The sequence below is a fragment of the Amphiura filiformis genome, chromosome 3 (genome assembly GCF_039555335.1).
Source record: "Amphiura filiformis chromosome 3, Afil_fr2py, whole genome shotgun sequence".
Taxonomy (NCBI): Eukaryota; Metazoa; Echinodermata; class Ophiuroidea; order Amphilepidida; family Amphiuridae; genus Amphiura; species Amphiura filiformis.
In genome coordinates this window covers 56,740,229-56,756,094 of record NC_092630.1, presented here as the reverse complement: position 1 = coordinate 56,756,094, position 15,866 = coordinate 56,740,229, and the positions used below count along the sequence as shown (strand labels likewise).

At 37.3% G+C, this 15,866-nt stretch overlaps 2 protein-coding genes across 2 annotated transcripts in view; both read right to left on the bottom strand.

Moving 5' to 3' along the window:
- Positions 1 to 529: 529 nt before the first annotated feature.
- On the bottom strand, positions 530 to 5,656 carry LOC140148798 (transmembrane emp24 domain-containing protein 4-like). Its single transcript, XM_072170871.1, is given in 4 exon segments — positions 530 to 670; positions 1,895 to 2,041; positions 4,014 to 4,246; positions 5,496 to 5,656. Coding segments are annotated over 4 exon segments (654 nt in total). The 5' UTR covers positions 5,629 to 5,656.
- Positions 5,657 to 13,985: 8,329 nt separating this feature from the next.
- LOC140148799 (limbin-like) overlaps positions 13,986 to 15,866 on the bottom strand; it is a 53,833-nt gene continuing 51,952 nt past the window's right edge. The window contains exon 26 of the mRNA XM_072170872.1: positions 13,986 to 14,277. Within this exon, the coding sequence (XP_072026973.1) occupies positions 13,992 to 14,277 (286 nt within the window). The 3' untranslated portion in view covers positions 13,986 to 13,991. The remainder of the gene's footprint in view (positions 14,278 to 15,866) is intronic.

The following is a 15,866-nucleotide window of genomic DNA, read 5'->3' as shown; positions in this document are numbered from 1 at the left end:
TAATATTGTTTTTGAGATATTGGCAAAAACAGTGTTCAAATTCTTTTGTTTTATATTGTTTTCAGCCATTGTTAAATTGCTCATAACTTGGTAACCAGATATCTGATTTTGATGAGGTTTGCATGAAAATGTAGCATTCATAAACTGCCAGAAAATGATGTAAAAACCTTCTAATTGACAATTGCCAACATGTGACTCATTCCCCTTGATCATGTCACATATTTAGATTCCTTAGCTACTTTCCTTTCCTATTTAAAATGTATACCTTTATATATTTTGCGTGAATATCTTTAAAAAAATGTTACAGCACTTTTAATTACTGCATTTCTGAGAATGCATAATCCCCTCAAGATAGTATCTTGAACAAGACTAGATTTTAAAAAGTATCGTACAATCATCATTTTGACATTGCAGATTTTGATTGCAACTTTTCCATGGACATTTCCTGACAATATTTTGTTTTTAAATGTACACATCCCAATTTCTGAAGTGTAAACATACAGAAATTGTTGAAATAAAGATAGGACTATCATACAACCTTCTTTGCCTGTTTGAGATGTCTCATTTGCCAAAAACCGATGACCAGAAGAATGCAGGCTTGACCGATTGGCCACCATAACACACGCTTGTTGGTGCTTTTACAAGTCTGACGGAATCGCCCTTCACGTTACTGGAAAGAGGAACAAATAATTATCAATACATTACAGCTTAAACCTGATTACAGGTCAAGTTAAAAGGGCATTTTGTGATCCACAGCATCATCCCCCCCCCCCCATTTTTCTCAAAACAAAGTTGAGATTTTTATATCACTGGAAACGTCTGTTTCCATCATGTTTATGTACACAAAATTTCTTGCAAATTAATTTTAGCAAATATATTGTGAAATTTGAATTACGTTCTGGTACACCAAAACGAAATTACAACACATTGTCTATGGAGCAGTGTAATATACATAATCATGCATAACTTGCAAATGCACAATCGGAATCAACTGCAATTTTGGGAATAAGCTTTTATCGTGGATATCTACTGAAAAATGTCATTAAAAGAGGATGCTCGGATCACAAAATACTCCTTTAAACTAATTCACACAAGCAAATGTTCTACTCACATAAAATTTCGAGTCGCATCCGTGAAATTCTTAAATCTGTGTGTGAACATAAATGTAAAAAATCTATAAAATTTTGCTTTTTTTCTGTCAAAATCCTACAACAGGCCTACAGGTTTCTGCTCTCCTGATGAGTGGCTGCCTACAGCTTTTTTGAAAGCAAATCATGTTCTGTTTGTGGATTCACAACTATAGATTCACAACCTAATGAATAGATTATCAATACACATTGTGGGGAAACTGTGTCCCACTAAGCCAATCAACCAACCAGCTAACCGATCGATCGGTCAATCAATCAATCGATCGATCGATCGATCGATCGATCGATCGATCGATCGATCGATCGATCAATCAATCAATCAATCAATCAATCAATCAATCAATCAATCAATCAATCAATCAATCAATCAATCAATCAATCAATCAATCAATAATCATTAATCAATGAACCTATCCCAATTTTAAATTAAAGTTACTGTATAGCGCACAATCTTTTACCGGTATTAATTTTGAGTTATTTTAACTGTTCTGAGCAGTAGACAGTTTCTTTTATTCATGCTTTCTGACAGATACACATGATGCCGACTGGCTGATGAAAGGTACGGTGATGACAACAAGATGTTTGAGCCACTTATCTTTGGCGCGTCAACCTCGCCTCTTCTACAATGTGTTAAATAATCACTAACGCATACCCGGACCCAGGAAGAAATAAACAGTGTGTCTCCGCACGGAGCGACCGTTTAAACAAACAAACAAATAAACAAATTTACTTTATACAGTACTTACCCTTTGAAAATTTTGTTCTTTTTGTATTTGTTCTACTTGGTCCTGTAATTGCCAAAATCTCAGCTGCAGCGTAGTTAATTTGCGTCGCTTAGCTATTTGTCGATAGTCGTTTGCTTGTTCGCCTACTTTTATGTCAAGATATATTCCCTGAAGAAAGAAAATAGAATTTAAATTATTGACCACTTTGGAATTTGAGGTCAGAAAGAACAAGCAATAGAGATGTTATCTCTAGAAATCTTTTACAGCCTCTTGTAAATTATTTTTCAAACTTGGCTGGTGCAGCATGCGTTGTAGGTGTGGCAATGAAAAAAGAAACAACGTGTGTCTTGAGGGGACTAGGAGGTGCAGTGTTTTGGGCTGGGTTATGGTTGCTGGTTGTCAGCCATGGTATGGGTGGTAGACCAGCAGTCCCAAGTTGCTCCCTTTGAATATACCTTTGGGATCATCAGATTAGCACTATTTGAATAGCCCAAAAACCATGTACGAATGCATGGTCTTTTGGGGACAAATTTCTGGTGGTCCTTTTTGAACATATTGCGGGGCTTATTTAAACCTTAATGGCTTGAGGTACCCCCGTGGAGGTACCCTATGACTATGTTGCCAGCCCTAGCCCTACCACTGTACATGCGGAGAGAAGACACCCAGGCTGTATTTTGTAGTATGCTGTGATGATAGGGTTTGGCCCAAGGCTAGGATTAGGGGGGCCTGAAATAATTGCATGTAAACATGGTAATTGAATAGGCCCATATGCCTAAGAAACCGCGCGGTCTGGTCGATCGCAAGTTAATATATATAGGCCTGTGATTATTTTAGGCATTGCTTGAAGGCAGGTTTTCGACCCAAAAGCCTGTTAAAATTACTGCGGGCCCGCCGATATGCAGGGCCCATCACATCTTGTCACCAAAGTCAGGGCTGTCAACTTTTTGGAATTGCTTGGCGTGAGACAGAGGCGTACCGGGATTTGCCGACTCCAATGTTCATTTTGTACCATGATTATTTGAGCCACGGTGCTCGGGAATGTGAAAAGCGGGGGGTTAGGAGCAACAAATTATTCATGACGATGCGTGAGATTTTACTCATTTTCCAGCTTTTTGCGTGAGATTTACTACCTAGGCGTGAGATTATACTAACTTGGCGTGAGACCGTGAGAAAGTGACCCAATGCGTGAGACTCACGGCCAATGCGTGAGAGTTGACAGCCCTGCCAAAGTCAGTATTAAAGACAGACTCAATGCTCAGGCTGACTTCAATATCAATCCATGCATGCTTTAGTAATTGTGAGTCTGAAGTCTTATAAAGTGTCAGTGGACCAGTGTAGGCCTAACATTTAGAATTTTGCAATTGAGTTTGGGCCAATTGTTTTGTTTAAAGCGATGATATAAATAGTGTAAAAATTATGCACCAAATCATGAAATGGCTTCAATTGGAAGTTTCTCACTTTGGAGGGGGACACATCGCACGTGATGGCCGCTGCACCACCATTTTTGTATATTTTCTTATTTCTTCTCAAATTGGGCCCCCTCTGACTGCTCAAGATCCGCCAATGGTTCAACCCACATATTATAGGCCTACATCTTACCTTCAAACATGATTGCAGCACTTACAAAAACATAGAAAAAAGCACGAAAACAATCAACAACAACAAATTTACAATAGTATATAATTGCTGCATAGGAATTGTTTGTAGAAGACAAATACTGGTTTTCTTGTCTTACTTTTAGGGTTAATATAATGAACAGAATACACATGATGTGTAATTATTATTCTTGGTCTTCCTCAAACCAGTAAGTAGTAGGGCTGGGAGGTGGATGTCTCTGCCCCCCCCTCCATCTCCAAATGCCCAGAAAGTCCCTTTTTTTTTACTCAAAAAGTCCCATTTGCGAGCTTAGCAAGCGAAAAAATAGGGGTTTTTAATGCCTCTTAGGTAAAAAATGGTCAAAACTTTGCAAAAAATGTCCACAGTTTCAAAATCCGCCCCCTAGTCCAAAAAGGTCTAAATTTTGAAAACAGGTCCACTTTTTCAAAATCAGCCCCCAATAAATCCTGGTTACGGGCCTGCCTAATTAAGCCTATATGTTATTCCACACCCAACTCCTAAAAGTAACCCCATATGCACTTACCATTTTAATGGACTTTTTATCATGTTTAGTAGAATTAGAATAAAGGCATATAACATGTTTTCCTGGTGTATGTGATGTGAAGGTGAATCTTCCCTCAGAGCTGTACACCTTAGACATAACCAGCTTGCCATCAGGATCCTTCACTTCTACATGCATGCCCATCATCCACCATGCAGGAGTAGATGGCTTTAATTTATCAATGTTGTCATCAAATAGCATGATTTTGAAATTACCTGTAAAATGAGAGCAAATGATTGAAGAGTGCATTATGCACACAGAGAAATTACCCACCCCCCCAATTTTGTTTCCAAGTTCTGAATTTTACACAATTATCATACACACTTAGATAGTGAGAACCAATCAGAACAAGCTTTAGAAAAATCAAAACCATGCACTGACTATAAAAAAAATAATTTAATATATAATTGAAGACCAAATTTAAAAGCTAGTTTTCGTCTGATGTCAGGGCAAAGGTACAGCATGATTGGTTGCTGACCTGCGCAGTACGGCATTTGGTTGACATGGGCAAACTAGTCTTTTTAATTCCTTCTTCAATTATAACATATGAAAAGGTTTGGCTTCAAAATGATTCTTTTATAAATGCATCTACGCGCAGTTTCCACCTCGATACACCCGAGTACACAGAAATTTCCAAGCACCGCGAGTCTAACCTCTACGCAGTCTGTGTTTATACACGGTTGAGTGCATAGCAACATTTAAGAGCTGTGCGAGATCTAGTGGAAAATAGGCATCTGTGATTGGTTTTTGTCAAAACCTCAAGTGTTCCCTTCATCCAATAAGAAATTTTTATATCGAACGAAAGCTAACACTTCCCCAAAAAACACTTTTTTTCATTATGTCAACAGATAATGCAATTCAATGTTTATAGCAAGGCGAATGTGGTAAATCTGTTGAAAACGACCTATCCAAGCACAATTTTTGACCAAAATGTATGTTTTAAAAGTCAAAACCTCAAGTGTTCCATACAATATTTTTCAAATTTTATGTCATTAAATGAAAGGAAGGAAGGAACCAATAGGGCCATGATGTGTTGGGCTATTATAGACCATAAAAGGGGATAAAAAATCCCCAGTTTGCGCCCCAGTTTTGAGGCAAACCCCCCAAATTACGTAAATTTCCGCTTTTTGCTGCAATGTTGCCCTCCCCAGAAATTCACTTTGCCCCCCCCCATGGCCCCAATCCCCCCCCCCCCCCGACAAAAAATTTCTGGTGCTGCCACTGCCCTTTTTTAGAGGGGTTTCAAAAACATTTTGAATTTGATGTCCGAGGTTCCAATGTTTTTCAACCCCCATCTCCCCTCTCCACCAAAGTAGCCTATTTGTGAACTCTCCCTTTCTGGAACTAGATTTAATTACTGTCATGACTAGACTTATGTACGCACTGCTTGTTCAGCCTGTGTTTGATTGTAATTGTATACAATTGTGTATATGTAAAGAGCTCACGACTGTATGTGATACTTACCAATTACCATAGTTTCATCCGGAATTGCCTCTATAAAACATTGCCTCTCTGTTCCCCCCATATGAAAATATAACCCTAGTGCCGATGAAACGGCTATAATAGCTAATAAATAAATCTGAAACAGCATATCCATGATTTTCGGTCCGTAGACAAGTGCTAGTATCTACTGCTCTAAACCCGTCAGTGAAAACTCTGTTTACAAAACTGTACATGCACACAAACTGTACTTGGTTTATAAATAGAAATTGTGTTAATATGGCAGCAACGGGATTTCCCATAAGCCTCACATTTTTCCATTGAGACACTTCAGTTTACACTTCAGTGAGGCCTATTTATAGAAATCGACACTTTCACCCAACTCAATCATATAAAGCTATGGGCCTTTGGATGGAAATATTTAGGGTGGTGCAATAATTATGTGTACCCCGAGGTGGTGAATTAGGGGGGCAAAGATTTTTTGTCAGGCCAAAAGGGGGGGGCAAGCATTTTTTGGCAGGTCAAAGGGGGATCAAGCGATTTTTGGCAGGTCGAAGGGGGGGCAAGCAATTCTTGGCACAGATATTTTGGCTACCGTTTCTATATTACGCCCTAAAAAGACGTAGAAAAACGTTAGGAACACATTCAAATATGCAAAATTTCCTGCTCGCTGCACTCGCATTATATGATAAGACAATTTAAGGTTTTAAATTCAGGTTCCCCAAAATCTTGCATGTGTAAGGTTACCAAAGTAGCCTATTTGTGAACTCTCCCTTTCTGGAACTAGATTTAATTACTGTCATGACTAGACTTATGTACGCACTGCTTGTTCAGCCTGTGTTTGATTGTAATTGTATACAATTGTGTATATGTAAAGAAAAGAGCTCACGACTGTATGTGATACTTACCAATTACCATAGTTTCATCCGGAATTGCCTCTATAAAACATTGCCTCTCTGTTCCCCCCATATGAAAATATAACCCTAGTGCCGATGAAACGGCTATAATAGCTAATAAATAAATCTGAAACAGCATATCCATGATTTTCGGTCCGTAGACAAGTGCTAGTATCTACTGCTCTAAACCCGGAAGTGAAAACTCTGTTTACAAAACTGTACATGCACACAAACTGTACTTGGTTTATAAATAGAAATTGTGTTAATATGGCAGCAACGGGGATTTCCCATAAGCCTCACATTTTTCCATTGAGACACTTCAGTTTACACTTCAGTGAGGCCTATTTATAGAAATCGACACTTTCACCCAACTCAATCATATAAAGCTATGGGCCTTTGGATGGAAATATTTAGGGGTGGTGCAATAATTATGTGTACCCCGAGGTGGTGAATTAGGGGGGCAAAGATTTTTGGCAGGCCAAAAGGGGGGCAAGCATTTTTGGCAGGTCAAAAGGGGGATCAAGCGATTTTGGCAGGTCGAAAGGGGGGGCAAGCAATTCTTGGCACAGATATTTTGGGTACCGTTTCTATATTACGCCCTAAAAAGACGTAGAAAAACGTTAGGAACACATTCAAATATGCAAAATTTCCTGCTCGCTGCACTCGCATTATATGATAAGACAATTTAAGGTTTTAAATTCAGGTTCCCCAAAATCTTGCATGTGTAAGGGGAGGGGGCAAAGATTTTTTGGCACGTCAAAAGGGGGGAGACCATTTTGAGAATTCACCACCCGGGGGTACACATAATTATTACACCACCCCTTATATGGGTTGGGTGACTGAGAGTAGGCCTATGTTCGAAAAATAATGTGGGTCCAGTGGCGTAGAATTCTTTTTGACATTGGGGTGGATGGGTTTGGATAGTGAATCCAGCAACTTAAGGGGCTGGCATTTTCTTCGGAAGGGGGGGGTCCCAAAATACAGGGGGGTCATAGAATTTTCAGACCAAAATAGGGGGGGGGGTTATAATAATTTTTTAACACCCAAAATAGGGGTTTTTTTTTTTTTTTTTTATTAAGGGCTGGTGACTCAAAATTTTCGTGAGCTGCGCGTGCATTCTTTAACTTCGCAATCGAAATGTGCATACAATCTATGCAACATTTTTACATGCTCCGCGCGCCTTCTTTACACTTACAATAAAAAATTTAACGCGCTGCACACACTTTCTTCACTTTTAAGTTTTGACACGCTCCGCGCCTTAGTTCCGGCAATGAATAATTTTTCTTGAGTCTGTGTACTTGGAAGGGGGAGTCATAAAATTATTCGACCGCGATAGGGGGGTCGAAAATTTTTAACCAGCGATGGGGGGGGTCATAAAAAATTGTCTTCCGGTCACCGACATATTTGGGAACCCCCCCTTCCGAAGAAAATGCCAGCCCCCCTAAGTTTATGGTTGTCGCAAACGAAAAATGTTGGCATATTGAATCTAAACTGATAAAATATGGTGCAAAAGTGGAATAAATTCGCGCGAAATGCACAAAAATTTGCACTTTTGGGACTATAAAATGCCCGGATAAAATGGTTAAATATGAGTTTAATTTGGTCAGAAACCCACATACAGGCATCATCATTGCAGCCCGAGGCATGATTGTATGGACCATCTCCCCTTGCCAAAATATTGGCAGATTTGTCCCCTATCCCCCCAGGATTTCATAGGCATAGATCCCTGGGGGATACGGGGATAAATCCCACCCACCCCCAATATTTTGCCAGGGCGGATGGTACAATCATCCCCCCAATGTTGAGGCCTGTATGTGGGTTTCTGACCAAATTAACCTTATATTTGGCCATTTTAGCCCCAAAAGTGCAAATTGTTGTATGCTTCGCGCCCATATTCCACTTTTGCACCATATTTTATCAGTTTAGTTTCAAAATGGCAAATTTTTCACACATTTGTACAATAAACTTATTCAGTTACCAAAGAGTGCTGGATTCACTATACTTCAAGAAATTATTTCCAACCCCATCCCCCCAATGTCAAAAAGAAATCTACGCCACTGCAGGATCTACACCTATGGTCAGTGGCGTAGCCAGTGGGGGGGCCAGAGGCCGGTGGCCCCCCTCGTCATGGCCGTCGGTTCATGTAAGGCCGTCAGTAGACGGAAGGCGTTGGTGAAAAAAAAGGGTCAACAATAGACTATTTTTCACCCAGGGTGACAGAAAAAGGGTAGAATTGTAAAAAATGATGAAAAATTGTTAATTACACATAAAAATTATGTGTTTTTATGTTAATAGTGCCTACTATCCTTTTTTTCTTTTTTTTTTTTTTGCTCTTCACTTTTTCAAACCATGCAAAAAATGTTTGGGTCAACAAATCACAACTTCCATCGGTAAAACATATTTCCGTCGGTACATTTACAAGTTGTGCCCCCTCGGTTCCAGAATCCTGGCTACGCCACTGCCTATGGTGGGGTCTTAGGGCAACAACGATGCTGAAAAACGGGGGGAAGGGGTCTTAACAGCCTATATGCAGTGCCGCATTATCGACTAAGTGGGTACCCCAGTTCCTACTACATCTTCACTAAAACTGTTTGCGTGGTTGTTTTGAAATGTTTATTTAATATCACATGTTAAAAAGTTCAACATAACTGGTGGTATTCTGTGTAGTGACGTCCCCTCCCCCATCCCATCCATATTCATACTAGCTTGAACCATGGAGGGCAGGGAGGGCAGGTAGTTCACAGTGACAAACTTGAACAAATTGGTCAAATCTGGAGATGGGTCGTTTATTGTGTTGATATCATTACCATATTTCAACCGGCACATTTCGGATTTACCACAGGGCACAGTAGGCCCAGAATCTAGGGGGGGGGGCAAATTTTGAGAGAAAACAAATACAATAACTTTAAAAAAAATAGGGACAGTGGTCCCTGCTGATAGGTCATCCTAAGTTACGGGAAGTGAACATCATGCATAATAAATATTCATGTGAAACACCTTTTTTCATTTCCAGCCAATTTTACAAGTTGACCTCAAATGACCTTTGACCTTAAACACCATCATTAAATGAAAGTTCCCATAATGCAGTTTTGGCTCAAGTTAGGTTGCATTTGGATGTGAACTGTTCATGTGAGACCAGATTTTGTATTTTCAGCCAATTTACAAGACCTCAAATGACATTTGACCTCAGCATATGACCTTGAACACTACCAATAAATGAGGGTTCCCATAAGCTCCCATAGTGCAGCTATGACCCAAGTTCGGTTGCAATAGGATTTGAACTGTTCATTTGAGACCAAATTGTCAAATGGACGGACACACTCACACACTGACGGACGGACGGACACACGACTCGTGATGCCATAAGGTCTTTTCCTTCGGACGACCTAAAAAGGAAGAGGATGTTGGAATAAGTTGGAATGTGCATCTTCTTCTGTCCCGGTTTTAGGCCAGAAATAATTTTGTCCTAATTACATTTTAACATTATAAAATTACAAATTTGTGTGCTCTTCGAGTGCATTGTTCATCAGTCTCATCTTATCTGGTCCCAGTCATAGAAGCTCTCATAGATACTCAAGCAACTTAAAGAAAGAATTCTTGAAAACTAACTTTTTTAATAGGTTACACTGAGTGGTGAGGCGCAGGCAGGTGCAACACTTTGATCTGAAGAGCCAGAGGCCAATCACATTGCAGTGCCCATGGGTATTTTTACTATGTTGATTCATGTAGAGCCCAAAATATGACATAATTTGACATTTTTACCTATAAATTAATTAAGAATGGTGCACCACAGATAGGTAAAACTATACTTTATCGGAATACTGTAGTTGAAGTGGCTTTCAACAGGATTTGAGCGATTCAGAAATTTCACCTGTATCCAGTAGTATCTCTTTAAACTGAGAATGTCTACTTGTATCCATACAGTGGAATCAACCTTTTCTAAAGTCCTTTTGGCTTGGTGGGTCCCCTAGTACCTTATCCAGCAAGATTTGTACACATTTGTTTTGCTCAATATCTTCAACTGCAGATATATCAAACTTTAATTAAGGTGTGCTGTGTATACTTTATCATTTTAAAATTACAATAACTTTTGCAGTCCACTTGCAAAGAATAGCACATTTACATTTGGTATTTTTTGTTTGTTTGTTTTCTTTGTAAAACAAAATTTATTTCAGATTTAATGTTTACAATACATGATTTTACATACAATATATACAATGTAAAACATTTGAATCAATGAAATAATGAATTAACTACTAAAAATTAAAACGCATAATAGAAAATGTCCATACGTCACATAATTCATTTATGTAATAATTTCAAATAGGAAAATAAGCAAATTTGCATAATTGCACCTATTTCATTGAATAAATATGCATCATAAATATTAAAATACAACATATTAAAAGTTCCTTTTTCCAAAATGTGCATACTACTGAGCATCCAGCGCATATTATTTTAAACAAGGTTAGATGGGACACACTTGACGTCACTGGGGTACTACCCAAGAACAATGCCTAAAAGGTATTTGGCATTTTACTTTACCACGATTGTTTTCAATTCATGTATAACAATTAATTTGAGGTAATTTTTTTTACAATTCTCAAAGACACATGGTTACTAAATTTATTATTTCTTCTAGGTCATATGAAAAACAAACTTATGCATTAAAGAAGCCAAAGTACCAGCAAACACACAACGTTTTACAGAAAAGGTTTAAATCTCCCGTTATATCAGGGGTATAAAAACATTTTAATATAACATTCATTAAACATTTTTGAAAATGTGATTGACAACATTCTAACAGAATATTATTTGACTATTAACAAAATATTTTGCCAAAATGTTTGCCCAAAGTATTTTGCAATAATGTTTAAAAACTGTTATTAAGACGTTTTAATAAACGTTTTAATAACATTTTTGTGTTTGTTGGGTACACAGATCAAAAAGAATGAGTCTAAAGGACCTTCCAGACTTTTTAGGTGATGTAGAATATTTCATGTAACATATCTACATTATTTAATCCATTCCCATTTTATTTCCAGTAATATATAAGTTCTGACATATGTTTGATGATCCAAAATCGATAATATATTTCTACCAGATATAACTATGTGACATATGTTATTGATTTTGCATAATCAAACATTCGTTAGAACTTAAAACATTACTGGGAATAGATAAAATAACGTAAATATGTTACATCAAATATTTTATGTCGAATATTCAGAGTTTGTAGTGGCCTTTAAATATTGTAATACTGATTTTGAGTTATTTAATACCAGGTGATGCATTATTATCTTTTACTTTGTTTTTAAAGTTGGGAAATCCCCAATAACGTTGTATCCAGAAGTTCAAATTTATGGTTTAAACCAAACTTTAGCATTTTAGTGTAAATGACTTACTATGAACACAAATCAAACTGAAAATTGTTGACATTTAAGAGTATTAGACTCATTCCTTTGATTTTGTTACATATGTTTCTGTCACACACATCCCAGCAAACACAAAACGTTTTACAGAAAATATTTAAATATCGGGTTATGTCAAGTGTATAACACAGTTTAATAACATTTAGAAAATATTTTTGATGCAAAACATTCTAAAATAATGTTATTTTAGTACTGACAAAATATTTTGCAAAAATGTTTGCACAAAATAGTTTGACAACATTTGAAGTAGTGCTTTTTCATATAAAACGTTTAAAATATTTTTGCATGATCTTTATAAAGCCATCTTACTTTATTAGTTCATCTCAAAGCCCCCGTGCGCATTTAGGAAAATCGACCACTTTTGGCGCATTATTCCTGCTGGATTGAGTAAATTTCATTTTTTTCCACCGTTTTATTTTCCAAATCCACACACAAAAATACCACGTCTGACATCATGCGACGTCGAAATAGCCTAAATCGTAAATCTCCATAAAATTCTTCACGCTGACCACAGTGAAACCTCCTTGAGAGATGAAAAGGTGGTCTATTTTTATCAAAAAGATTGTCCAACAGATAACAAAATTAAAGTAAAAAGAATAACCTTAAAAAACTGCATTCCTCATTAGGTTTTCAAATTGGGAAGGGCTTTGAGACAAACTATTAAATTAAGATGGCTTAACCTGACATTCAAATGTTATTAAAACGTTTTGACCAAAATGCATTTATAACACGTTTATGTTTTAAAAACATTTTTGTGTTGCACTGCACTAAAATTGTGAAAGACAGAAGTGACATGAAAACAAAGACATCATTTTTATCATGCAAAAAAAAAGCATTTAGGTGGTTAATTAATTATTGAAAGACTTATTTATAGTATTGCTTGTTAATCAAAATCAAAATGGTGGGTTTTGTATGGTTTTAATTCCTCTCAAGACCTAATTTGAGGTGAGACAAGTAGGAATCAACCAATTTTAAAATAACAATTTATGGCTCTGTGGCCATACAGTTATCAGATACCATAAAACATGTTTAATGATACTGCAAATTTGACATATAGAATTGGGGACTGAAATTAATGTACATAAAAACCTAAGCATTTTACCCTCAAATAATCTTAGAATTTGGAGGTGTACTATTTTCACTTGATGAGTGGCACGCAAATGTGGTGGAGTCTGACTCATTCTCTCATCATATTTCTATTCCTGTTGTTTCTCAATTTTCCAGGAACAAAAAAAGTTAGATACAAAACAACAAAATTCTCATCCCCGTATACTAATATCTCATGCTATCCATCTATAAGTGATCATTTTAGTGTGTTGATGCGTACACTTGGTCTTGGAAAGATCATTTTCTTAACTGTTGGGAGGATATTCTTTAGAAAATGAGAGTTACTATCCCACTACTGTAAGGCAACCGATGAATATAACAGTAAAAATTGATAACAGCCAGTGTTTGAAATAAGCCAAATTCTTTAAGGGCCAACTGGGCCTTTGGGTTTCAAACCTATGGGCCCTCATCCATTTCATAGGTTCAAACTCAAAATTTGTAAAAATTTGAATGTTACATTGGTCCACAATTTGTGACACTTTGTAAGACTCTCAAATCAGCAACTGGTAAAATTATGTCATGGATTGGTGTTGAATATAGCATAGAATCCATCTTGCTGACTTTGGTTACAAATTTTACATGCCCTGCAAGGTAGGCCTGCAGGGATTCTCACAGGCTTTGGGTCAAGGGCCAGTGGAGTAGCCACAATACCACAGGGGGAGAAAGACTTCTCCCTTTTTGTCCCCTTGTTATGCCACTGCACAGGGTCCACCTTATTTCAAACACTGATGACAGGGATCAGAGTCTTAGGATAAGACTTTTGCACTTTCTGGGAGTTCAGTCAATTCAAATAGCTATTGCTATAGCCTTGGTTTATTAGTCTGGTCTTGTTTTGAGTTCACAAAACATATTCAAGCATCATTTTCAGAATTAGTCTTGCATGTCCAAAGAGCAAAATTCCCGTCCAAAATGATGGGTGCGTGGGTGTACCGATGGCTGGCTAACACCCTGACAGTGATGTACCTTTATATATGCCTGCCAGTGCTATCAGGTGAATAAACTGTCTAAAAAATTTCACTTTAAAGCTCTTTAAGGCACAGAGAATAACAAGGCACATATAATAACAACTATAAAAAGTTCATTACTCAATATGTATAATCCATCTTTTTCTTAGCAGGTCTAATCCTCCTTTTTGTATCTGCATCATCATCATCATCATACTCATCACTACTGGTATCATACCTAGCTCTTCTATCTATCTCAGAATCATCGTCAGGGGTTGCAGTACGTCCTAGAGGTTCAGGTCTGTGGTTTATGCTGGGTAGAGCCGGCCCACTGAATGTAGTTGCAAATGGATCAGCCTTTTTCTTTTCAGCTTTCAGTGGGGCTAGCTTTCCTTTCTTGTCAACTTTCTTAGATTTTTTCAGAGTGCTGTTGAAATAAGATTGAAATAATACAACATATTGAAGAATATTATTTTAGTGTTCTTGAGAGTAGTCGATGTTGATACAGCTAAAGCTTTATTTGCTTGATATTGTGTGCTACTGTATGTTACTGCAAATGGTAGAATATCTACTACCAATAGCATAGCTAGGACTTTCTTGGGTGGGCAACCTCCCCACCTAGAGTAGAAAAATAAGGAAAGGACGGATAAAAATGAAGAAGGAAAATGGAAATGGACAAAATGAGGGTGGAGAGAGAGAGAGAGAGAGAGAGAGAAGGGAAGGGGTTAATGAGGGTAGGGAAGGAGGTAATAGGAAGAAGAGAAGGAAAAAGCCAAACAGGAAATCTACTTTGGGGATCTCTCCAACCCAGTGCAATGAGGCATGGCTAAGTCCCTATCTAGTACCTTCTTTGCATCTTATTCCGAAAATTACACTGTATTATGATTAGCTGTATAAAATTTGATATACTCGTATAGAAAACCCAATGCAATTAGATAGGGTTACTGGCTTCTTTCAAAACTATTTGGGAACAACCATTTATAAGTGACATCAGCATTACAAATTCCTAAAGCATTGTGGGACGGTTTTGGCAGTTTTGGTACACCTTGAACTCTTTCGGGAAATTGCTTTAATTATTATTCATTCATTTTTTTATTATTGTAGGTCGTGTGTCTTGATCTCGCCACCAAAAAAAGGTGGCGGCGTTACATTTTGCCAAAGTCGACTCAAAACAAATGATGATATCTCTGTCAAGCAAGAAGTTATTGTCATGCTTGTGGTATCATTTTATTGCTAAATAAAATGCACTTTCAACCCTGTAAAAAGAAATACTTGAACTTTTTAATACTGACACTGTGCTTCATGGAATTCAGAATGGGCAGGGTGGCGGTGGTGGGGGATGTGGTGGTGGGGGATGTGGTACACACAAACTCTATGGGATTGGTATTTTTAGTGCGTAATCTGCTTCTGTAAAGGCTGTAAATTGGATTTGGACTCTACTTAGCATCTAAAAGACTCATGGCCTTACAGCTAAACAATTCTACTAATTGTTTTTAATCATTTATGATTGGTTTAGTCTAGAAAATACAAACTTTTCCATACAAAACTACCCGTTGTCATATTAAACACTGTAGTAAGTAATGCAATGTCTTCAAAATCTAAAAGTTACTGTAAAATTTGAATTACTTATCCTATCATAGTCAAAGTATAGATTTTCCGAAGGGAAATTTGACGAGGAATCTAAATATGGACATATTTTTTCTGTATGGGTTAGGGGGAAAATGTTTAGGTTCAAAATATGTTGAATTGTATAAAAATCTAACATACTTTGGGACACCCTATATTCTGAGATTACCAAACAGCTTGGATTTCGGTTTCTTCCAAAGTCAGTTGGCTCTCCATATCCTCTAACCAAATGAATGTTGTTTACTTCCAGTTTATTACTTTAAGTTTGTAATAAGCAATGCATTGAGTGACCCATTTTTTATCAATAACTTTTTGATTCCACCCTGTATAACTTGCATGTCACCCTGTATAATGAGTTGAAATGCATATATTTGAATTGCTTATGACATC